At 36.2% G+C, this 26,161-nt stretch overlaps 1 protein-coding gene across 2 annotated transcripts; it reads left to right on the forward strand.

Moving 5' to 3' along the window:
• On the forward strand, nucleotides 1–24,842 carry LOC137393588 (glutamine-rich protein 2-like). 2 transcript variants are annotated; one of them, XM_068080213.1, is made up of 14 exons: nucleotides 1–502; nucleotides 2,084–2,167; nucleotides 3,665–3,796; nucleotides 6,850–6,978; nucleotides 9,899–10,211; nucleotides 10,780–10,856; nucleotides 13,827–13,949; nucleotides 14,368–14,553; nucleotides 16,327–16,571; nucleotides 18,324–18,434; nucleotides 21,394–21,501; nucleotides 21,756–21,809; nucleotides 23,173–23,263; nucleotides 24,159–24,842. In XM_068080213.1, exons 1-14 carry the CDS (start codon nucleotides 122–124, stop codon nucleotides 24,462–24,464), a joined length of 2,340 nt encoding a protein of 779 aa, XP_067936314.1. In that variant the 5' UTR covers nucleotides 1–121; the 3' UTR covers nucleotides 24,465–24,842. The 2 variants fall into 2 exon arrangements, with proteins under 2 accessions (XP_067936314.1, XP_067936315.1); XM_068080214.1 differs by lacking the exon at nucleotides 1–502 and adding an exon at nucleotides 4,888–4,917 and having other exon boundaries at nucleotides 2,090–2,167.
• The last annotated feature ends 1,319 nt before the right edge of the window (nucleotides 24,843–26,161 follow it).

Consider the following 26,161-nt stretch of genomic DNA (forward strand, 5'->3'; position numbering starts at 1 on the left):
GCAAACCAGTCAGAAATGTTTACGATAGTTTGCGCTTAAGTTGTTTATTGTCATAAATATTTGTTTTAATTATTTTCAAACAATAACTAGCTAAAAGAGACTTTACAACATACGACTAAAGATGCCTGATGTGGTGAATTTAGCTCAATTGCTTGAAGCTTCAATAGGAGCTCCTGAACTTGGAGCTGTCAATTTCAACCATCTCCACAAACTCTTACTTGAAATCATAAGTCGATTGGATGGATCACCAGCTACTCCTGTTTTGGATATTGACAACAAGCGAGATGCCAAAGCAGCGTCATTGGGTTTTCAAAAGTCATCTTACAGTGCTCTATCTGAGAAAGTAGGCAAAATTGAAAGGGAGCTGAATCATATGTCGACAACTCTACCTGACACCAAAGAAGTGATTTCGAAGGTTAAGAGTGACACTCCCCTTACTGACCTTTGGCAGCACATGCAACTTAACAAGAGGGTCGAAACAAATGAAGATGGCATTAAAACTGTAAGTTAGTTGTTTTTTTACGTAAAATAAATCTTCATTAATATGTTCAACTTGCATCATATGCCATGATTGTACAGACTCATGGAAAGTCGAGCAGGTTTGTTTTCAGATAGGAAAAGCTCAATTCCTTTGGAATAAGAATAAAATTGTTTTTGTTTGAGCTTTGCACAAACATTGATATTGAAACTCGGCATACAACATTGCTCCGACTAGTTCTTAACAATCTGAAGTAGACTTGCTCATAGGTAAGGCTTTTTTTATTTAGCTATTGTTATTCCAATATTTGCTGCTTTGCATCTAATAAGCAAAAGGCTTTACTCATGTTACATGTTGGTATTCAGCAAATATATCTGTCATGTTCAAACATTGCTTCACGAGTTTCCACTTGGGTTACTTGCAATATCATACATCTAGGCTAAAAACTCATCCCCCCCTTTCCAACCCACCCCCTTTTTGTCACCATTACTTTAGTTCAACACAGCAACACCTTTGTGATGGCTAACAAAAATATTTCTATCCAAGAGTAACATTGAGGCTATATGCTGTATGATAATGGAACAACTACAGTATGGATAGAGCATAGCTATCAGGTCCACAAAAATGCATTTCCAATAATAATTTAAGAAATAATTTATTAAAAAATCAGTTCACATTAATTTAAGGATTTTATGTAGTTTTGTTGTAATTTCCATGTTTTAGCTCAATCGCTGAGTTGGGTAAACTAGGTGTGAGAATAACAATATTGCACGAATATGCACTAGGAATGGCATTATGCAAATGTATTAGGATTTTTAGTTTACAAAAGAGGTCGACAAATGTATCACTAGTAATTCTAGCAATAACACATACTAGTATTAGTAGTGCTAGGTGTATTAGTAATATTGGCACATCCAGTCAAGTGTACAAGCTTGCAATATTGTACGAGTGTCTTGGCCAGGGTAACTGACACTCAGCATGACTATACACGGACTCTACACCGCCTCTACACTGACTCTGCACCGACTCTACGCCAACTCTACACTGGCTCTACACTGTCTCTACACCGACTCTACGCCAACTCTGCACCAACTCTACACCAACTCTACACTGACCATGGTCGCATTGAAACGGGTTGTACCGGGGCAGCTCAGATTGCTATGGATAAGCTCAGATGTTCATGGATCACTCACCTTATATTGGAATGTCAACTGCTTCCCTTAGTGTTATATTCAACCTGTGTTTAAGTAACTTATCACAAATACAAACTACACAATTTAGTCGCTAAAAGAATTATTATTTTTCCGTTGATACCATTTTGCTGCAGTTTGACATCAATATGAATAATTCAACTAGTGTCTAAGCCAAATGTGCACTGCACCACTCGACCCTTCTGAGATAGTAGTTCAGCAAGCCTGTGAACTTTTCTCATGGCACCTTGTCTCTGTTTAACATTTGTAAGACCCACCCTAACTCTGCAATTTGTAAATATTAGCTAATATTGAGAGCTAAAGAAACTGCTTTAGGGTAATAAAAAGTGAAGATAAATTTCTGTTTGGATTTAATTTAATAGTAATAAATAAGTTTTTGCCTGTTTTATTGCAGGCAATGAGTTTGATTGAGCAGCTGATAAAGGACATGTCTGAGCTCAAAGATGAGAACAAAGACCTGAGGAGCAAGCTAGACAAAGTAAGTCAGAAAATCCCTGAATGTTTATAGTAGAGACAGTTGCTCTTTTTGATGGTCCTGCAACACAAGATAAGAGGTGATGTAACATAATCCTTCGTTGTCATTGTCGCATCTCTACAAAACTTATGCCTATATTTTTATGGCCAGTTCACTTATTACTGCTCACCTCTACTATCTGATGTGTGGTCATAGTACATGAGTGATCAGTAAAATTTATTGTACACATATAGAAAAGGCAGTATACTATCTGGGTGTGGTCATAGTACATGAGGATCAATAAAATTTATTATACTCATATAGAGAAGGCAGTTTACTATCTGATGTGTCATCATAGTGCATAAGTGATCAGTAAAATTTATTATACTCATATAGAGAAGGCAGTTTACTATCTGATGTGTCATCATAGTGCATAAGTGATCAGTAAAAGTTATTATACTCATATAGAGAAGGCAGTATACTATCTGGTGTGTCATCACAGTACATGAGTGATCAGTAAAAGTTATTATACGCCTTTAGAGAAGGCAGTATACTATATGATGTGTGGTCATAGTACATGAGTGATCAGTAAAATTAATTGTACACATATAGAGAAGGCAGTATACTATCTGATGTGTGGTCATAGTACATGAGTGATCAGTAAAATTTATTGTACACATATAGAAAAGGCAGTATACTATCTGGGTGTGGTCATAGTACATGAGGATCAATAAAATTTATTATACTCATATAGAGAAGGCAGTTTACTATCTGATGTGTCATCATAGTGCATAAGTGATCAGTAAAAGTTATTATACTCATATAGAGAAGGCAGTATACTATCTGATGTGTCATCATAGTGCATAAGTGATCAGTAAAAGTTATTATACTCATATAGAGAAGGCAGTACACTATCTGGTGTGTCATCATAGTGCATAAGTGATCAGTAAAAGTTATTATACGCCTTTAGAGAAGGCAGTATACTATATGATGTGTGGTCATAGTACATGAGTGATCAGTAAAATTAATTGTACACATATAGAGAAGGCAGTATACTGTATGATGTGTGGTCATAGTACATGAGTGATCAGTAAAATCTATTATACGCATATAGAGAAAGCAGTATACTGCATCCCTGACATTTCAGGTTTATTACAAACAATATTGATGGATACTACGTAGAGGTATTGCTGTTAGGAGTAGCCCATTCACAACAGATAAGGGGTACCAGTGTTAGGAGTAGCCCACTCACAACAGATAAGGCTGTTGCCTCTGCATCCAGTCTTTAGTTAAACTGTTGTTAGATTACACTAAGTAGTCTAACAAATTCGATGTTTGTTTTAATGCAAATTTCGTAAGTAATTTTTTTTAATGTTAGTTATATACGACCCAAAATGCAGCGCTCTTTATTACCAAATTATATTAATCTATCAAGTACAACTTGTAACTAGAATGTTGCTTACAAGTTACAGTAATACTATTATTCACTGCCATTGATGTCATCCTTGCTACTTTGTTCAGATTGATATGGACGAGATTAACAAGCAACTGAGAAAACTTGATGAGCTGAGAGATCAAATGAAGGAAATGACGAAATTAATGGATAAAATGAGTGACCTAGATGACTTTAAATCACGTCTTGATGACTTACAGGTAAACTACTAAGTTAAGTTTTACTGTTTTCTAGTCTTTTATAACGAGTAATAGTCCTTCTTCAAATTTCCTACATATCTATCACAATGCTTAAATGCGTATACAAAAGGTTTAAACAAGCGTGTGCAATCAGACAAACGGGTTTTCAAAGGGTTTTCTTATCAAAGAGCTTGATTCTTAGAAAATCTGATCATCAGAGAGTTCTGATCTGGTTATCTGGTTCTCAGCTTGAGGCTCTGGTTCCTAGAGGTTCAGATTATCAGAGAATCGAACTATAAGAGAATCAGACAATCAGAGAATTAGACAATCAGAGAATCGGACAATCAGAGAATCGGACTATCTGAACATGTTGTCCTCAGAGAGTCTGACTATCAGAGAGTTCGGTTCTCTGAAGGTCTGCCTATCAGAGGGTGCCTATCAGGCTCACATGTGGTCTAGTATGCTCTCAGATAGTTTGCTTCTCTGGGAATCTGATTCTCAGACACTTAGTTTCTCATTTTCAATAATGCGTACACATTAGCTTCAAGTCAAGCAAAGAATGCTAATTTATTTTGCATTTAAGGCTCATACAACCTTCTATCAACGTTGATAAAACAATGGTCAAATTATAATATTCTGGCAATTTTTATATTTGTATGCGACCGTGTATAGCTGTATGTAGACTAGGACATGCACAAATGGAATAACCTAATCACATCTTTGTTTCGGGAGTTGATAATCCCATTCATGTCTTCTTAGGTAGGCATTTGGAAATTCATTAGGTTTTGATATCCAAAGCGTTTTAGTACTTTAATAAACTCTAGCCTCTGACAAGTTTAGCATTGGGGAACACTGCAATAGGAACGTCGCGGTGTTCCCCTAGACTGAGGAACATCGCAAAAGGAGAGTTTGTCGTCTCATGGATTATGAGCTATTTCTTAGGCTCGCTGTGAAAGACATAAAGATAAGCTATCACTAGGTTTTAATAGTTTTGTTGCTATTTAATCACAGCCATAATCTATATGTGGATGTTATTAGAACTTTATATATTATAACTAGCTCTTAGCAATAAAAATGATTTACTGTTATGATCGTTTATAATGTTATTACAGAGTGGCGCCGTTCAGTATGACACAGAATTGGTAAGAAAAAGGCGATGGCTTACTCGTTAATTATGTTACACGTTTGTTCTTCTGTTCTCCGTAATATGATTACTTCTTCTACATTGGTGAAGGAACTGAAATGATTCCCTTGACCTCCACACTATGTCTTGTGATATTTCGTTAGTCTGATCCAATGTTTTAGCACAGAGGTTGCTTCTGAGTTTATCTGTTTTTAACGCATAATCATTTTTGTTGGGTTCACTCCGATGACCTGATATTACGATATTATGACCCTGTTCAAGTCTTTCAAATTTTCAAATTATTGATTAAATGGTATTTGATCTCTGACTTAATCATATCTAATTAAGTCATAAATTAGAATGACTAGTATTTTTACTACAATTATATCATTTACAATATGTTACAAAAATTGTTATTACAGTTGGCCTTTGTAAAAATTGTTATTAAATGTAATTATAATTTAGTTTTATCTAAATGTTGTTATGTGCATCTATTCAGAATCCCGACATATTTAAAAATACATTTTGCAAAATTTTAGGTCGTAAAACTACGCAAGAACTGCATTTAAAATACCAAACTTTGTTTTTTCTGGATTCCCTATATTTGCCTATTGTACTGGAGATTATAAATTTAATGTATTGATGGTTTCTATGATTGTATTCTAAGTATTTAATAGATTTTTCAATTACATAATATTTTTTCTTCTTTTAATTTATTTGGTACCTTAGGTTACCTTAGGTCTCAGGAATCATTGGCAAAGTAAAAAATTTTAATCATCGGTGCATTTATTTAGCAGCTAATCTCAAATGTTGTCTACAATGCTTTAGTATAGCCATGCTCTACCACTTACTTTTGTGATGATAAAATGTTTGTTTAGTGGTTAACTTGCTCTTCGTACTAGTTGAACAATTTGTAGACTAAATTTTATGTTGTACTTGCTGATGTTGTTAGTGCAGAACCTGTGTTCTCCCATCACAGCTCACCAACTACTTTAATACAATTAAATAATCTTCCATATGAACAAAGAAAGTTTTTGTTTGTACTAGCAGAAATACTCTGCATTGCCCGGGTCACTTCTATGAAATGAAATTCGCATCTGGTTCACTTTTCAACTTTATTCATCAATCACGTCATATTTTACAATAATTTCTAATTCAATCAACAATTTTATGACTATAAACTTGTAATTATTTATAATGATATAACACTTGAAGTGTTTAATATACACGTGAAGTTTAATAAACACGTGAAGTTAATATTTAGAAATTTAATATTTAAAAATATGCTTCTAGGACAGTAGGTGCTTCCTTTTAGATAATGTTCTTAGTTTTTATTCTTGTGGATTTCCAACTCTTGTGTATCCGACATACAACAGGCCTTGAGAGAAGTGTGGATTTTCTAAATGTAGTCTAGCGACAGAGAGGGTTTGTCGACTTTGTTCTTGAAACTTATTTATGAACATGGCAAAACTGACCCTAATATGAATTGTAATATTTTGAACTTGGACTGAACATTTGAAGGGATCAGAAGAATTCTTATAATATTTACATCTAACAGTAAAAGGCATACTATTAATAATGATGCTGCTTTTTATCCTCCAGGAGGCCTCTAGCCCTAGTTCTCTAAAACTATATAGCCTAACACTATCTCTGGACACATTGATGTTGCCCTGCAAAATTTTGGTCCAAATTCGTTCACTAGTTTCAAAATGCAAAGAGGACAAACAGACAAACAAAGAGAAGTTAGATATAAAGAAGAGCCATCCAGCCTTGTGCAGTAGACACTGGATATACTAGATAGGTTACAATGCTCTCTGTAATGCCTCCTTATTACATCTCTGCTGCCTTGTCATAAACAACCAGCCTTCTTGTAACTGACTCATTTTAATAAGTACAAAATCAACTTCCACTTCTCAGCAACTGATTCTGTGTATATTAATTTTCCCTCTAGAGTCGACTGAACGCTCTACCAGCTGCAGAGGACATCGTTACCTGGCCAGGGTTAGAGGATGGATTGAATGGTGTGAGGGGCGAGTTTGCAGCGTACCGTCCTGACTCGAGAGCTGCTCGCCCCATACCGGTATATCATTGTTCTCTTATTTCTATCAGCTCTAACCTAGCTTCTGTTGTAAAAATATAGGCTACTGTTATATAATACTCTGTTCAAATGTTCAAGCGCAGTATTCCACATGCTATTCCAGAATAGCAAGAAACCTTATCAATAGTAGAAATATATTTTTTTTAAAGTTTTCCTTGTGAAACTGAGAAGGTATTTTGAGGTTAATCGAAGGAGGCCAAACACTTTATTTGGACACTTTTAGTTGGTTGGCCTTTGATTATAGGCTCTTGTAAAGCAGCAATGGTCTCAAATTCCATACTCACTGCTGCCTTTAGCTGCCTCCTCAATCAGTCTTTGACTACGGTATAAGCAAAACTCAACTGTTCTTAATATTCACTAATTTATTTGGTTAGTTGATACTAGGAGGGTATAATTACACTGCCTTATTGAACTACTGTAGCACTGACCTTTCCATAGAGGTTTTGGACTAAATGTGTTGTTGCTAATAACACCATCCAGTAATCACAGTTGCCCGGCGTCAGAAGACACCAGAAGGTACCACTGACCTCTACTATAATTGTGTTTGTCAATATATGCTCTCCGATACTCGTGACACAATATAGCTAACTGGCTGATAAGGCTTACCTTCATTTGTTGAGCGCCTCAGTTTGTCAAAGTGATGTGTGCGTAGCGCTGGTTGCTAGGCAATACGATTACATGAATTAATCACTAGAGCCAAAGAGCCAAGGGAGTTTCATGTAGGGCTTCGGGAGACAAGTGGTTTACTAGTGAGGTAGTGAGTGAATTTGAGGGAAAGGAGAACACAGCCTTTCCAGCGGCGAACAAGCCTGCCGGCTACTCATTTTAACTTTTTTGTGTTCGCCTGCTACAATTGAAAACATTGTGACCTATAAATGAAGATCATTAGTGCTTAATATCATTAGCTGTACTCAAGCTTTCATTGGTTATTAGTAAGGACACCTGGGTGTACTGAAGAGCTACACTGGGGCCAACAAGTAGATCATGTTTCTACAAGGTGCTGTAGCAGAGCAATAGTTGTGTGACGCCTTATGTCAAGGTTGTATTTTTAAACTATGCGCAAGCACAAGTGCGACGCCATTGGTCGCTGAGGTCGTTTCCATGGCACATCGCATGCTCTTCCGCTTCCAAACAGCGACAGGGAGTCAAGACCAAAGGAAAGTGACACACGTCTGTTTCCATGATGGCATCGCAGCACCGTATGGGGTGGGGCCGTCGCTACCCTATCACTGTATGAAAACTCAGTATACAGTATGTTGTTATAATCTTCAGATCTCCAGTTTCTCTCAGAGCTTCACTCTTTTTCTCTTATGTGAACTTGTTCAGACTTGTTTATGACATCACTTATTACGTCATAGCTCAATTACATTAGTTGTTCTACTGATGTGCTACACACTCTACAGAGCATTAAAATCGCAGCACTCTAGAATTTTCTTAAAGGTTGACTTGCAACAAAATTCACATTACCGTTATTTGGTATCAAAATATTCACCATGTCTTACTTCACTGTGATGTAGGTGTAAAGTATGTGGAAATGTGATTACAAGCTCTTAAAAGCTCCAAAACGAACAGTTAATCGCCGTCATCACGAAAACGCCGTAGGTTGGAATCAATTTATTTCTCTGACATACTCAAGTAAATTGGTTATTTTTTTGACACGTGATAGTATCACGTGAATTGAAAGGCCAATAAAAGGCTCAATATAAAACTTCTCGTAGCACTAATTTACGACAAACACTTTAAGTTTTACCGAAAAGCCCGTATAAAATATAGATGCCCGCTATTTTACAGTTTCGTTTCAGCTTGGTCTAATCATCTAGTTGTAATCTGATCATGTGACCCATAACTTCCTGCCAAATGGTGCGAACAATTTCTGCAGCATTTTCCGACTAACAAGTGACTAACAGGCTCATCATTTTTGTCAGAGGATGATATGCATTCCTTCGAGCTAAGGCTAAAAAGTTAAACGAATTTTTATGGTAAGTTTTGAGACATCAATGCTCAAATGACAGCATTACAATGATGATGAAATAGACGTGTAAGGACAATAGACATGGTTTTATTGAATGTGAGAAGCATATTTGTGAAAATATTTCGACGAATGAGGTTGCATGAAAGTGTAAACAGAAGCCATCTTGTTTAGCTACGTCACATTTGAGCCGTTTTGGAAAGAGATTCTAATCTACGGCATTTTCGTGATTGCTGCCATTAACTGTTCGTTTTTGAGCTTTTAAGAACTTGTAATCACATTTCCACATATTTTGCACCTACAACACGGCAGAGTAAGACATGGTGAATCTTTTGATACCAAATAACTGTAATGTGAATTTTGTTGCAAGTCAACCTTTAAAGAAAAATTTGTCATATCGGTAATAAATTCTGAGACTGTAATTAATTCCTTGTAATATTTATGTATCTAATCTATTGGTTAGGGTTTATTGCACATTTGCCCAATATGGCCACCAGGGTAAAAAGTAAGTTTAATGTAAAAATAGCTCTTTCCTGTTAATTCTGTTAGGGCTTGTCGGCACTCCATACCTACAACTGTATGTAATAGTAACAGCTCTATCTGATATGGACCGCTGCCACATTGACAATGGATTGTTTATCTGCATGCATTGTTATATGTAAAATCGGCAGACGAATTTGTGTAGTTTGATGACCAAAAATCAGTTGTTACGATATGAACTTCAACCCTCTCCCACCACCAAGTTCCATGATCATAGGCTAAGGATCTGACCTAAGCAAGCAGAATCATCAAGCTTTTTGAGAATAAATACATTTTTCGTTTGTGTTCTTTTTTTACAAAAGAATTGTATTTAAGTAGGTCAATAATTCTGCATGATATATGCGTGTATGAGTTCAAGTACTTTCATGCAAGTCAATAATTGATCTGTTCCAGACTGAGACAAGGGCTACCGCGATGACACCTACTCCGACGCTGACACCACCTGCACCAACCACCTCTGCTGTGTCCCCAGGACCAACCACTTCTGGCGCCTCCACTCCAACCCCTCAGTCCACCGCAAACCGTCCTGCTTCAAGAAGCAGCAGCCGACCCAGGTCAGCCATGAGTGAAGGTCCCTCAGAAGTAATGGTCGACGGCCTTGAGAAACTTGGCACCGTCAACAAACGACACGAAGAGCTCAAGAAACGTGTCGATGCGTTGGAGAAAGAGCTTCAAAACAAGGCTAATAAGGATGAAGTTTCCGGAAGTACGCAATTTCAGTCTGTTATAATTTCCACCTTCTCTTCTACAATTTAACATTTTTAGAAACTTACATTAATTTAATTGCATGATTGAAACTGTTATTAAGGTTTTAATTCTCTACTGTCAGTGTTTTGTAAACACAGTTAGGTAGAGTTGTCACATTACTGCGTGTGAGCAATTCCTTGAAGATGGTCTGATGTCTACTTAGCTTCCCATAAGCAAAGGCTGTATGCCTTTTTTAAGAGCATTGTTTAAAGCGTTGTTGTAGCATTGAAACAATGGCTCTGTAATTTTGGCCGTGAATGTCTGAGGCCAGTTTCAAAAAAAATTTGACCCCTGGTAACATGCCCAGTTGCAGCAAGCAGTTTAAGGTTTGATGTCATTCCTGTCCCCATCAGTGGCCTTTTTTCAAAATTGAGGGAATGTAGTTTGAGTGAAGTCTGAATGGCATCCAGTATGAAGCAGGCTTTAACTTGGTATGAGCATAGTTAATGAGGAAGAAACTCCCAGTCATCACTATTAGGGTCGAATCTACGTAGAGATGTAAGTCAATGAGAATTTACTTTGTTCAGAGCTTCCGGATGATCTGATGAGTCAAATTGAATCGTTGAGTAGCAAGTTGGCAGAGCTCGATGACCTCAGAGCTAAGGTAAGATCAGATTTCTTTATAAATTTGTATTTCTTTGATTGAAGCCAAAATTTTTAAGGAGTATTCAGTTCTCCAACTTGTTGAACTTCGTATATTCTATGACCATGAAAGCACATCTGTCTACCTAATAAATAAATCTCAAATAAATGTAATACTTCTATCAGATACCCAACTGTAAAATTCACTCTCTTTTATGCTCTTCAAAACAGTCTCTCTTTTACCTCTTTTTATCTCTTTATTGTTCTCTTGTCTAGCAAAATGAGATCAGTGTTTTGCTTGCTGATATACCAATGACCACAGACCAACAACCTCCTATTAGGGGTGATAAATCTAGAGCAAGCTCCATTTTGGCAAACATCGAAGATTTTAGTACGAATAAACACCAGAGTGCCAGTTCTTCATTTGGAAACCTTGAAAATCCGCAAATCTCTTCTGACCATCATGCAGGCAATCCATTGCCGGATGATGATGTGTCTAATGATAACATTGTTCCTGGTGGTCAGAGGGCAACACCTGAAGGGGAACTTATAGATAATGTTAAACGCCTTTCTCAGAGTGTGTCTGCACAGATTAAAGTAGCAGCAGATAGTGTGTTGGATTTCCAAACACAGAGCACACCTCTTATCGCTCCGACTTCTGCAGCATCCATCCGTCATTCTTCTTTTTCTTCTCAAAAAGAGCCTCTCTCTGTTTCTGGTCAAGTTTCTCCTCCGTCACCAGATTTGTTAGCAGGTCAATCTCACACTGAAAATATAGATTCAAAGCCTTTCAATAAATCACAAAGGAAGGTGAGTAAACCTGACTCAGGGCAATACTCTTCTTTTGTACCATCCGTGCCAGAACATAAAAAAACCAGGAAATCTAGTTTTGAACATAATACCGCATCAAAACATATTCCTAAACCACCGTTAGAGCCACGTGGTAGCAATGTTTCAGATGTAAAAAAGTTGAAAGGTAAAAAAGTAGTCATGAAAGATTCAAAAGAAGCTTTAAATATTTCTTCTCTTGCCGAAGACAGAACCACCACTTCAACATCCTCTGAAAAGGAGCAAAGTTCTATTTCTACACTCGATACCAAAAATCAAGTCATTCCTTCACCTACAACCGAGGATCAAACTTCCATTCTTGCTCCTACAACCGAAGATCAGGCCTCCATTCTTGATCCTACAGCTAAGGATCAGGCATCCATTTCTCCAGCTGCAATCAATGATCCAACCTTCATCCCTCTCACGATCATTAAGGACCAGAACTCGTTTACTAAAGATCAAACTTCCCTTCCTACTACCAGATGGCAGGCCCTTATTCCTAAAGCTATGTCTAAAGAGCAGAACCTTGCTCAACCACCTTCACCTAAGGATCCAGTTTCTATTTCTAAATCCTCAAATAAAGATTCTTCTTTCACCCCTAAAGTCTCTGCCAGACGTCAATCCTTTACTCCTGCATCTGCTCATAAAGACCAAAACTCTGTCCCATCTCATAGAAAAGAGCAAACTGCTACTAACGACGAGAGTTCTAGCCATAGCTCATCAACCAAGGGCGGGCATACTGTACCAGGTAAATACTCATCGGTTAACCAGCAGCCAAGATCTATGGTTGGTGGAAAAGAAATACCAAACCAAAAGGCGGTGACAGTTCCGCATTCTTTAGAGAACGACAAAGATAATTCTATTTCATTAGTTTCAAGTGGTTTTGGATCTAGTTCTGGCACTGTATTGTCCCACATCGAGTTAGGTACCGCTCAACCTGGTAAGATTTATCTTTTTATATCCAACTTTGGTTTTTTTCTTTTGCCAACTTTTTTTGCATATTTTTGTACATAATTAGCATATAAACTTAAATTACAAGTTTGCATATATACAACTAATACAAGTGTTTATCATGGCATCTCTATTCTATCTTTCATGCAGATCTTCTCTCTCTCACACTTATCCTAGCTTCTTTATTCAGCCAGCCAGCAGAAAGCTCCTCATCAGCTATCTCATCCTCATCAAACTTCTTCACTTGGCATTACTCCAACGAGCTCTCAACCTCGATTTCTGCGCACACTAAGAGAGGTAATGCATGATGACTACATGCCGGAAATTAAAACACTGGTTGCTCGAGTCAACAAACTAGAAAATGATAGGTTGCAAGAGAGTTTCAAACCTCTGATCAGTGAGAGGCCTTTGGCACCTGTCGCACCCATCGCACCAATTATTCAGTATGTCACCGGTGAAGATAATGACTCTGATAGAAAGATTGCAGACTTGGTGAAACATATAAATGATTACCATGGTGATGTTAACCGACATCTTGCCGAAATTGATGACGCCGTGACAGCTTTCATGAATGGCGTTTCGGTTTGTATTATTTGATTGGTTCTTTTTTCACATTAGTTAGTAATTGTAGTTAAACAAAGGGCCCCCATTTTGTGTTTACTCATTGTTATCCTTTATTTCTATGCAGCCTGGAGACAACAAGTACAGTGTGGTTAGTATGTCCGACATGGGTCGTCTCACTGCTCACTCTGTAGCAACTTCCTGTAGTTAGTGCACAAATTTTCTTTTTCCATTTTCCCTATACAAGCTTTAGTTTTAACAATATCAAAAAATTATACGATCAGGTTATAGAAATAATTCAAGATATTAATTTAAACATTTGCAAGATGGCAGCTTGAACAGATTGTAAGGGTCTCTTCCGATTGTCTGTTTACTATCTGATTTATCTCAATTTAGGCAAATTCGGGTGTCGAAACCTCTGATAAGCTAGTCATTTTATCATTGAGTTATTATGTCTTTTTTCTTTCAACTTTGCTTTTCTTTTCTATCACTGTTGTGATTATTATTTATAATAATATTCTATATTATTCTAGTGAAAACATGTTTAGTTGAGCACTCATGACATCAACTCATACACTGCCAGTGGAAAGCTAGCTTAATAAAGCTATGATTAAGTGAGTTGCTGCCTCTAACCAATTTGTGTGTCTGTTAGGATGCCGGGTCGATCAGAAGAGCTCAGAAAGCCATTTCTGACCTCCAGGAAGAACTGAACAACCTACAAAAGCTAGTCGACTTTCTTAACAAGGAGAATGATGAGAAGACAAAAGTTTTGAAGGTCAGATTCGCAAATTTTCTTTTTATATCGCTGTCTTCGTGCTGCTGATGGCTTGCAGAGTGGTGTTTGTGGGACATATAGCTGTCACCTAGATCTCTTGTTAGTCTGTCGTGTTAACAGATTACAGAGGAATGTCATGTCATACCCTACTGTTAGTTAACTTTACCTTAACAGACTGTTCGTTATTCTTTTATTGATTCTAATAGTGACTTTGAAGCGTATGCTATCATAGCTCTTTGATGTTACTGTTTGATCTGCCCCACCATGTTAGAATAGGCCAGAGTAGTTGATTTGGTATACCATTTGGTCAAACATGGTTTCATTACTTTCTCTATTCCATCTTATCTGAACCAATACGGTTTTGCTCAGTTTCTCATTGCCCTATAGGAAGCTCATCTGAAGTTGATGCTTATTTCAGAAACTGGAGGATGAGACAGCAAGACTGGAGCTGACCAAGGCTGGCAAGGATTATGTAGATGCCGAGCTTGATGTCAAGGCCGATAAGTCACAAGTTGATGGCAAAGTTAATCGATCGTTGTTCGACGCAACCATCAATGATTTGCAGAAGATTATTGACGATTTATTAGCCAAACTAAATGCATATGTAAGTTTATGCCGCCATTGTTTGTTTTACTGTGTAACCTGCTGAAACAGTTGAGACTGTCAATAGAAAACTGGATAGCGGACAGATTGATCAGAGGTTATGTAAGGGCACTGTTGACATTAAGGGTGTGTTTTGGTCTCTAACGTAACGCAGCCAGCGCTCGACTGGCTGCTAATCAAAGTTTAATTTTCAAACTCATTTTCTATTGTTAGCTATTTTGTCAGGAGATGAATGCTGGCTTTGTTTAAGGAATTTACAGTCTTTTAGAGACCTAGCTGCCAGTTGTTGACCTGTTCCGTACTTTTCATCGATGTGATGCTTTGAGTAGGGTAAATGTGAGCAGTTAGTATAGCACCTTGGCTAAAGGCGGGTTCACACTATACCGGAGTTGTCCTTTCTACCATTGCACCATAAACCGAGGGCATCGACGAAACGACTCGGATACATCAGGAAAGTTTGCAGCTGTCAAATAATTCTAATAGTGAAAGTTTGCAACTGTCAAATTTTTCTCATGGTTCGCCGAGCATTGACGACCACCTGTACGATGTGCATCATTTCGGTGATGGTGATTCGCTGTCACGGTTAGCTTGATCTTTATAGTTCCATTTGTGAAAGTTGCTGTGGAATTAGTATTTGATTCAAACACGTGGCAAAAAAGAGGTTCTTCGAGAACATATAAAAGAAAAGTAAAAACTGAAGCAAACAAGAGCGTTTTTGCTGATGCAATGCGAGTCGGTTTGTGATGGTGTGAACAGTGTTATCATCGACGATCACCCAAGTATTGTGGTATCAATGCCGAGATACGGCGATATAGTGTGAACCTGCCTTAAGGTGTCAGCATAACAGAATTTACTTGCTTTTAAAGTCAAGTGTCACAGAGATAATGGATTGACTTCTTCAAGTTTTCATCATTCCTGTGTTTATCTTTGCTGCCAAACTATTAAATGAAAGTAGATAATTTGAGTGTGACATGAGCTAGCAGCTCACTGTGATGCTATGACACACCGTACTCTAATAGTAGCTATTGCTCTCTTACTGGCAATATCATTATTGTTAAAAGAACTAGAGACATGTAGGTTGTACCTATATCCTGTCTAGTTTTAGCCAAGAAATTATCAAGAAACCAAAAAACTCACCACCGATACAAAACTATTATTATCTTCAAAATGACTCACGCTTTGATTTAGTGTACTGTTTCTCAAATGGCTGCCCCGCAACCCCCCTTCTCCCTCCCTTCGCCTCGGAGGGGTGAGGCACCTCGGGGAACAGGCTTTTATATAGTAATATATTGATTTCTTACTGTCCTAGCATAAAGCGCAATGACCGCTCCGCTACATTAGGGGGTAGTGGAGCTCTCTTTGTCAGAGCGTGTGCAGGGTGCAATTGCTCTGTTGTCTAGAGGATTTGTTGTACATCGAGCCCGCTGCGCACAGAGCAGCTGTTTGAAGTATGAAATCTTTTCTGTCACAGTTAACCAAGTTATTTTTTGTTGTAAGTTGGTCCATATTTTTCTCATTTTTTCTTTTGCGTTAATGAAGATACAGTGTTACACAAGAGGTCTACTCATGACAATTTTATAGACAATTGATGCTACTTATAGTTGCGGCGGTGGTGAGATATTTTTTTCTAAGAGAGCGACAGAAAATAGGTGAGAAGGACTGATTTAGAGGAATGTGAAGCCCTGATCAATTCTCCTGTCGATACTAACCGCTTAGCCCTTCGCAAATGTGAGGACTTTTTCATTTATTAGCTGGCATCTTGCTGTTTGTGTAGGAAGAGGCATGGAAGCAGGCGCATGCTAAGATTGAGGAGGATGTCGACGGTAAGATAGACAGAACGGAGCTCGACCGACTCAAAGCCTACCTCGACAGGAAGCTAAAGGATCTTAATGCGAAACTCAAACAAAACCCAGGAATGTTCAACCCATTCTGTGAAGATGCTGCCGGTTTGAAAAAGCAGATGCTACCGTTCAACTGCCTCTCCTGCGATAAGCCTGTGGTCGTAAGCAACCCTTCCAAGTAGGTCAAGTTTTATAGGTCAAATTTTTTTTACTGGATCAACGCTGTGGTGTTGCTTGTAGGTTTTTTACTACATAGTGGAAGATGATGCAGCATTTTGAGCATATAGCTTGGTCAGTTGTATGGGCAGCGGGTGATTGGTTACTAACTATCGCTGTCGCATTTGTCCCTATATCACATAAAGTTTGAAAAGTATGCCAAGTAGTATGCCAAGGTGACTTCATTTACAGGACGATTTTATAGTTGTAAATATCTCACTTGATTCAAACATACTCACTTCAAGTATGCTTGTCTCTTTGCTAGGTATTTATTCTAAATACAAAGAATGAGTGAAATCGTATTTAATAACCCCACAATAAAGTAGAAAATATCAGCAGTTTTTATGGAAAAGACCTTTGAATTGTAGATTTTTTAAATATTCGTAAAGCACTGCAAGTTGTCTTTATTTAGTCATTAGCAGTACTTGTTGGCTGAATTCCAAGGAGTGCGCTGACACTGTCCACTAGGATGTTTTGTGGTAAAATGTCACTTAATTATACATAATTACTCACCCTATGTTAGCCTGAATTAACTATTTTTATTTAATTAATTAAACGTAAAGAGAAGAAAATGATAAAATCTATAATTCTTTTATCATCCGCTTTTTGGAAACGGGAGGGGGTTTTCTTTTTCAAGGTATTTGTAGCAAGTAGTTTATCAATGCTTACTGAGACTTACATGCTACCCAAATTCTTTGTTTTAGGTATTTGGTGACACGGTAAAATTCATTTCACTGTTTTTTCTAGATAAGTCGATGTGAATGTCTCAACTAACCAAATCTACGTTCAGCATCATTTTTCATGCGCTGCCACAGGGCTGCTGCTCTAGTAATGTTGTCAAATAATCTTAAACGTAGCTAAGGTGAAGCGACAGAGAGGTTTCAATCATATAGTGTTGTTACCAAGTTCAAAGTTCTCTGCAGAACTTGACAAACCTTGCATGCTAACTTATGTTCTTTTGCTCTATGTTTCTGATATGGTAATAAATCACTTTTTTTTACCAAAAGATCTCAAAAATCGCTGGGTTGAAGGTCATTTCTAATATGTAAGGAGTCTTTGTGAAACTAACTCTAGTGAAAGAAAATGTCTGTCTATTAGATTGTTTCATATGAATAGGTCTATCGTACCTATATTGTTGTTTCAGACTTATCTCCCCTTGACCTAGGATTATCACACTGTACTAACACTGTATGTTCCTCCATCCAATAGAAGTGTTCTTATTTCTTTAGTGGTTTACAAACCCCCTCAGTACAGCATGAATAGATATGCATTAAGTTCTCTTCAACATCGATTGATGGCATTTAGCTGATAGAATGAACATAATTGAAAAATTTTAAGTACTTTATATATAAAAAAGTTTCATGTTTTTGTCAAATCAGAAATTAACCAAAAGAGGAAAACATGTTGATTTGAAAATAGTAACAAATTTTTTTTTAAAGTCTATCATCGTTGTAAAGACAAATTATATAAAAATTGCAATATTTGGCTTGTTTCGTAGTTCCATTCTAAATCCAACGAATATACACTCCGCTGCAGCATGTCTGGTGTGCTGCCAGATTATTTAGCAAATATAGAGTTTTAGATTCTTATAAACATATATAGAACATCTTAAAATGTGAGAAAAGAATTTCACAGGCCAATCTCTTATAGTCTGTATATTGATGAGATGCGAGGGTTGTGTTGAAAGTCATGTCTCTCTGTCTGCCTCTCATAGCCCGCTTACTCAGAGCTCTCCAGGAGGAATTGGTGATGCCTTCACTGCCAACAAGTCTAGCAGACCCTATACAACATTTGAGTTAGACCAAATACGACAGCACGCTAAAAGGTATGTACTAAGAGTTGTCTGCCCGTTAGTTTGTCTTTTTGAGCACCTATCAAGAGGAGTTTTTGTTATTTTTAATTTTGATTTTAAAAGTTATCAAAAGCTGCAACTGATTAGACTGGTTTTGAGAATTTATCAATAATGTATTGCACTGCAAACACAGTGATTGTCTTCTTTACATTTTGCTAGTTATAGTAAAAACTTGGTTGCATGAACACGAACATGCATTTGTTTGAAGGTGGTTTGTGAATTACTTCAACAAGTGCGCAATTTTTTATGTATTAAATTCTGCATAGCCAAGTGGGAATACGTTTGAAAGGTTTTCATATGAACTTAAATTTGATATTCTTTATGTCAAATTCAAAGCCTTTGTTCCTGACCTTCGACTTACTATAAAGTAACATTGTAACATGTAACTTCAGATTTGTCTTCTCTCTACTTGATAATAGACTTAACAATGGAGAGACTCCCCATATCCACAGGTATCTTGCACCGCTCATGTACCTCCACTTTCTCATTGTTTCCTGTCAGCGACAGCATTTATTTATCTGATACTGAATGCTTTGGCTGATCGGTATCATGTTCTGCATGATTCTTAGTGCACCCTTTGTATTGTGTTGTCAAGTCTTCGTGCACCGATTTGCATGATCACTCAATGTTTTTTCTGATAGCTGATTAGCTTACTGTTTCTTGTCTTTTTCTTGTTCAGTTATTTTATCATTGTCGTTGTAAAAGCAACGAAAGATTGCATGAAAAGAATACATGATAAACAAATTTTTAACTTACAGCTTTATGTTAATAGGGCAATGAACTTAGTTATAAGTCTGTTATATGCCTCAGTTTGTAAGGGCTTACACGGGCTAAAATAGCAAACTTGTGACAGCGAGAGTTCCGCGAAGGCGAGTCATTGTTTTATAAAAATATACTTCCTGATTCACTCCATCCTGTTTTATGGTCACATGACCACAGGAAAAGAGGATCGATTCTCATTGACTGTCAGTAAACTCACCTGCTTGGGCTACTGCTTCAATGAAAAAGTAATTTTACTCCATGACAGCGTCTCAAGAAGACAGGATATGATAACATACAATGATGGCCAAAATAGTTGGAACGCCTATTGAAATAACTAGAAATTCATGTTCATATTGAAATAACCTGGCTGTTAGAGCAGCTAGATGACTAAAACTATATATTGTATAATTCCTCATACTGTCAGGAGTATGATGAAACCAGTTATATTCATATTATAATTAGCTAGTTTTTATTATGAAGTTTTTTACTGGGCAACATCTTTAACTACATTATCTAGCAAGATTTTGATTATGGTCTGCAGATCTATGACACAGTGTCTGCTAGATGCTACCAAATTATACAAAGAGTTGTTCAAAATTATTTTAATATGATATCTAGCAGACACTGTGTCATAGATTGACCGTAATCAAAATCTTGCTATTAGCTATTAGTAATCTTATATTTAGGCCCCCAGTTCTGTTTCGCTATCATGCCTCAGTCTTAGTTCCTCACCTAACAACCACATGCTATTTAAAAGGCTCGGTGTTTACCAAGTTCACTTGGCTATTAAAGTGACAAACATCTGTCAAGTACTCTCCCACACACACTGCTACTTTTTAAAGCTTCTAAAATTTACTTTTTGATGACATTTAAAACCTAATTTTTTAAATTTTGTATACCTTTATATAGACTTTATAAATTGTTGCCACAACCGTATTGTATAAGGTACTACTATTCAAATCTATTTAATATACATTTTAATATCAACTTTGCCTTGTCTCATATTAGCCTCGCATTGCAGGCTAATAGATGTGTATCCACAATTTCCACATGTTGGCATATCAGCTACAATAATGTTTTTACGATGTTTTTGCAATGCAAGGACAAAGTCAAAGACAAAGTAAAATATAAAAATGAAGCCCTATTAGTGTCAGCTGTTCAAACGTAACTAAGGTTACACTTTGTATTCATGTAAAAGCCAATAGGCGAAAACTGTAAACCTTTTTGTAAACTGCGAAAATTAGCAGAATCCTAGAATCCTAAAATGCATTTCTTTGACCTGTGGCTGCCTTCATATTAAAGTAATGATTGTGGACAATTATATTATTATATTGTTATATGTCCGTCTGCATGCACATTTATCCGTATGCACATATAGGCCTAGTCTTTTTTTGAAAATATTGTTTTTGTTATTTCTGTATAAAGTTCCATAGCTCTAGAATTATATTTGCTACAATATATTATTATTACAATATATTATTATTGCAATATATTTTTATTACAATATATTATTATTACAATATATTATATTAGCCAAAAATATTTTTAGTTCACTATTCATTTTTAGTTCAATTATTTTTGTTCTAAACTGGATTACTTTCCAGTTTTATCCTTGAAAATTAAAACGCTGCATGTTCTCTAATTTCCTAAGCTTCAATTAAATAAGAGCTAGATGATTGCATGCGGTGTTATGCCTTAGTACTCCTGTTCAGATGCTTTCTTGTTACATATTGTTGCTGGCTGCCGCTGAATGCTGCCACTGGCTTATGCTGTGAACATTATTGAAACATTAATTTTAGTTAATTTTCAAAAGATCTCACAGTGATAATATTATAATTATTGTTGTATTACTTCTTTTTGATCATTCATGGCTTGTTTGTCAGCTGGTCATCCACTTCTATCGGTTCCAATCAAAACCATCCAGTAGTGATTGTCTTCTCTTCACACTATTCACCAGGGTATAATCAAATATCGCAGCGAGATGGTGAGCACTCTCTTTTCCTTTATCTATTCCTGCACATTTGGCACCTTTCTACCAACCCTTCATCTGTTCTCTTTATAGCACCATTCATTCATTCTTCGTTGCATATTCTCATGTCCTTATGAGATAAACACAATTTAATTTAAGAACCTTCCACTTATATTCATCTCAAGTGTGTTCGTGTTGCAGTCTTCTCAATGCTGACTATGTGATGGACTACTATTCTATGCCAAGATCTGCAGGAGGAAGTCATACTATGACCTACCCCCACAAGAGAATGTCTAAACAGGCCTACAGGTACTCAGTCTTTTCCTTTATCATAATCTTTAATCATAATCCATGGCTTTACGCATGTTTTGGATCACATATATATACATGTGATCCAAAACATGATACTATATACATAGATATATATATGTATATATGTATGTAGATATAGATATATAGATATATATATACATATACATACCTAGAACTTAATTTACAAGAATAAAAACTTCTCATTTATGTTTTTAAAATTGTATAACATTTTAATGTATTAAGTTTTTTAGAGATGTGCTAAAGGATCCAGCGGAAGATATTCCACCCGAAGTATTCCTTCCTGTGTGAGTTACCTATTATATCTACTGAGCTCTTACCAGCATCACATTGCCACTTTTCTCTCTGATTCGGTGCATATTTTATCCACAACATAGCCCCATTGAGTGCATTCTGCTTTGGTTTTATACTCGACATATGTTAATTACAAAGCAGACTAGATCATATGTCTATACTCATGTGAGCTAGCATGTGATCATATCTACACTCATATGAGCTAGCATGTGATCATATCTACACTCATATGAGCTAGCATGTGATCATATCTACACTCATATGAGCTAGCATGTGATCATATCTACACTCATATGAGCTAGCATGTGATCATATCTACACTCATATGAGCTAGCATGTGATCATATCTACACTCATATGAGCTAGCATGTGATTATAGACTGGCAAAGTGGCTGGAGGCATTATTGTATGCGCAGTAATTAATTAAAGACACAATTGTCTCCATCTACCATTTCTGTTCATAATTTTAGAATGTTTTTAGTGCAAGAATTGTTAGAGTACTTGTTTCACATTAGCAACAGCTCTGCTTCAACCTTAGCATGTTACAACTTCTGTTTAATTCTAGCCATTCTTGTTTCATTTTAATCAATCACAGAGCATGTTTCATTCTAACCAACCACAGATTATGTTTCATTTTAATCAATCACAGAGCATGTTTTATTTTAATCAATCACAGAGCATGTTTAATTTTAACCAATCACATAGCATGTTTCATTCTAACCAACCACAGATTATGTTTCATTTTAATCAATCACAGAGCATGTTTTATTTTAATCAATCACAGAGCATGTTTAATTTTAACCAATCACATAGCATGTTTCATTCTAACCAACCACAGATTATGTTTCATTTTAATCAATCACAGAGCATGCTTCATTTTAATCAATCACAGAGCATGTTTCATTTTAACCAATCACAGAGCATGTTTCATTCTAACCAACCACAGATTATGTTTCATTTTAATCAATCACAGAGCATGTTTTATTTTAATCAATCACAGAGCATGTTTAATTTTAACCAATCACATAGCATGTTTCATTCTAACCAACCACAGATTATGTCTCATTTTAACCAATCACAGATCATATTTCATTCTAACTAATTGTGACCTATGCATCATTTTAGCCAATTGTGATTCTTGTTTCTTTGCAACCCGCAACCACTCATGTTTTGTTTCATCCTACAACGAAGGTTGTCATCTACATGTATACTGAAGCAATTATATGATCACTCGCTTAAAGAACTGCACATTCAGCGAGATCAACTGTTAGCACTTTTCAGAATGGCATAAATTATCTAACCTGTTGATTGACTCATATTACTGAGGACTAATTAGGTAAGATATTCTTGTTGTAGGAAGGATGAGGCTGAGATTGTTGGGGCTGATGGTCATGTCTATAGAGGAAGATTTGATGTGCAGAGCACATTGGAGCCTGGCCCTGTGCAGGTAAAGACAAGTCTCCGTGAAAGCGCGCTCGTTACAGGGTTTACCTCAAATAGCATTTTCGAACTCGCTTAATAGAATGACCAAAAAATCAGTGAAAATTTCTGCAATTAATTATATCACATCAGTCTTGGCTCATGGCAACTTCTCGTAATGTAATTTATTATATGAAATTATGTGTCATTAGTCAGCAGCTCGACATAAACCATGAATCATGGTCTGCAACAGTATGAGCTGTTTTTTGATAAAATTTATATTAATTTAGTCATACTTGTTAAATAAAACATTTATAGCATTTATTTGTATTGATAAGTTCTCATTTGTTTAAAGATATGTACCAAATTGAAAATGTCAGAATGATTGTTTGTTCTTATCTTGACCCATAGAGTTATGATCAAAGTTACACATATAATTCAAGTTATTGATGACTATTCTATGGATTGTCGATAACAAGCCATGATGTGTAGAATAGTAAACAGTTACAATCGGTTTTCATTGATAGAAGATATCCCGTCGGCAAATCAACTTGAATGCATGTAGTTAGTTATTGACCCCACACAATATTCTTACAGTGCGTCATAGATCTATTAACTATACTTTAGTTAATAGGTCTATGCAGTTAATAGGTCTATGCAGTGCGTTAACAACAACTAGGAAGGCTTATGGATGGTTGAATAGTAGACTGCGTGAGCTAATGGAATCTTGTGATGTATCGTTTTTTAAATGTTTCAAAAAAACAAAGTACTAGGATTTTCTGGAAAGTTGTCTTTTAGCGTTGAACTGAATGGCTTTTAGACAAATTTCTCACTTATCCAATTTTATTGTGCTAATACGGTCTCTGTTTACTATATATTATTGTTTTATTGCTTGTTGTCAACAATTCTGTTGTTGTTTACAGGATGGCCGACCAACGACTCCAAGTAATTCTAGACCACGGACTAGCCCAGGGAAGAGACCTGGCTCTTCCCGTCCGGGTAACATGGCTAGACCAAAGACAGCCGTGGTACCAAGGGTATCCATTGACCAGGAGCGCTCGAGTGGACTGAGAGAAAGGCCCTCTAGCGCTCGCGATCGTCCAGCATCTTCTATAGGCATGAATGACCAGTCTGCAATAAATGACCCTGTTACGGTTACCATAGAAACTGTGGCAGATTTAGAACCTCCGCCTACGACCCAACCTATTGACCCAGATGCAAGAGTCTGAGGCTAACAAAGCCTTCTTAGTCGACTAACTACCGATAATGACCTTTTCTAATGCTTTTATAGATTTGCCATGTTTGTATAGACAAACTTGTTGTTTGATATGATATTGAAAAATTTGCTTCTGTTTTTTGTTAGCAAATCATCCAATTTGCATCCGTCCTTCTTTTCTTGCCTACTCGAGCTTTCTCTAAAGCTTATGCATCCACCTGCTCAAATATTTCTTCTATCAAGTTTCTGTCGGTGTTTCGAATTGATCTACTTCTTGTGAGAAATAGTTTTAAATCTTTCATTTTCTGTTAGTTGATAAGATTATTTATAATAATATTGTAACCATTTTCAAAAGAGATGCATTATTTTTATATATTTGTGTGTGTGATTGGAGACGGCATAGCCTATGCAATTACACCTCTAGTTTTACTATTAATAAAACGGTTTGCAAGCCGGTATATTCTTGTGGGCCTTCTCAATAACTTGTTCCTCAATAACTTATTCCTCAATAAATTATTGCGGATTTCCTCAATTTTTGCAAAAATACGAAGACAGAATGTAAAAATTATTGCTTTTACATGCATCTAAACATTTTGAAAGCAATATCTACCGTAAACACACCTTTTCATACAGTGATTTCGAAGTATTGTACATTCTGTCACACTCTACCTGTTGATATAACTCCAGTTATGACTTCTATCAGCCAAGTAAACCCATTCCAGTGCCATTTTTCACATTATATTTTGAAATTTATTACAGTGAGCTACCACCAGGTACAAATGCCATAAACTTTGCACGATCTCTAAATGAGCAGAACATAGCGCAGTTGAAAAAGAATAATTTGAAAGCATACCTGGTGCATTTTGGTCAGACACTCGGGCCGAAGGTCTTCATTACAAGGTCAAAGCAGAGGTAATTCAGTCTACAAAGAATAATACTGCAATATGGTAACATGCAAATTTATAGAATACTATGTAAACCTACTACCAGCTACACAGTAAATGAAGATGGGAGGTGGGAAGAGGCCCCGTTATTACATTAACTATGGTTCTCAGGCCAGGTTGAATTCAAAATTAATTAACTTGAGATTTTGGTTTTGATTTTGGAAAACCGATTGAGTTGTGTGCATATATACCTAAACTATGACAGTGACTAACAAACATATAGAAATGTTTACCCCGATGCTATGACACATAAGAATAACGAACTTTTTAAACTGGTATTGGGTGTATATAATGATACTAAGTACATCTCATTGGCTATACAGTATTACCGGTATATGGAAAGACAGCAATGTGCACAGCAGTAAAATTTATAAAACTTTTTAATACTCAATCAATATAATATGTATAGTAATTCTATAAAGCATTATATACTATATACATATACAATGTACTATAAGCTAGCGATGATAATAATAATAGATAATAAAACATATTATATTGTGCGTAATGCGATTTACTAACTTAGCATAATATGATATACTGTAATATACATGTAATCTACTATGATATGCTATAATTGGGTATAATTTAATAAATTGCAATATAATATATATAATTTTATTGTAATGTATTAAATTGTATTAAATAATGTGATATGATATAAGATAATAAAATATACTATAATTTAATATAAGATAGTATAACGGACCATAATATAATTAAACATATTGTAATAAATTGGTAATATAGCATATGTAATGCATTA

This window comes from Watersipora subatra, chromosome 4 (assembly GCF_963576615.1).
Source record: "Watersipora subatra chromosome 4, tzWatSuba1.1, whole genome shotgun sequence".
In the NCBI taxonomy this organism is placed as follows: Eukaryota; Metazoa; Bryozoa; class Gymnolaemata; order Cheilostomatida; family Watersiporidae; genus Watersipora; species Watersipora subatra.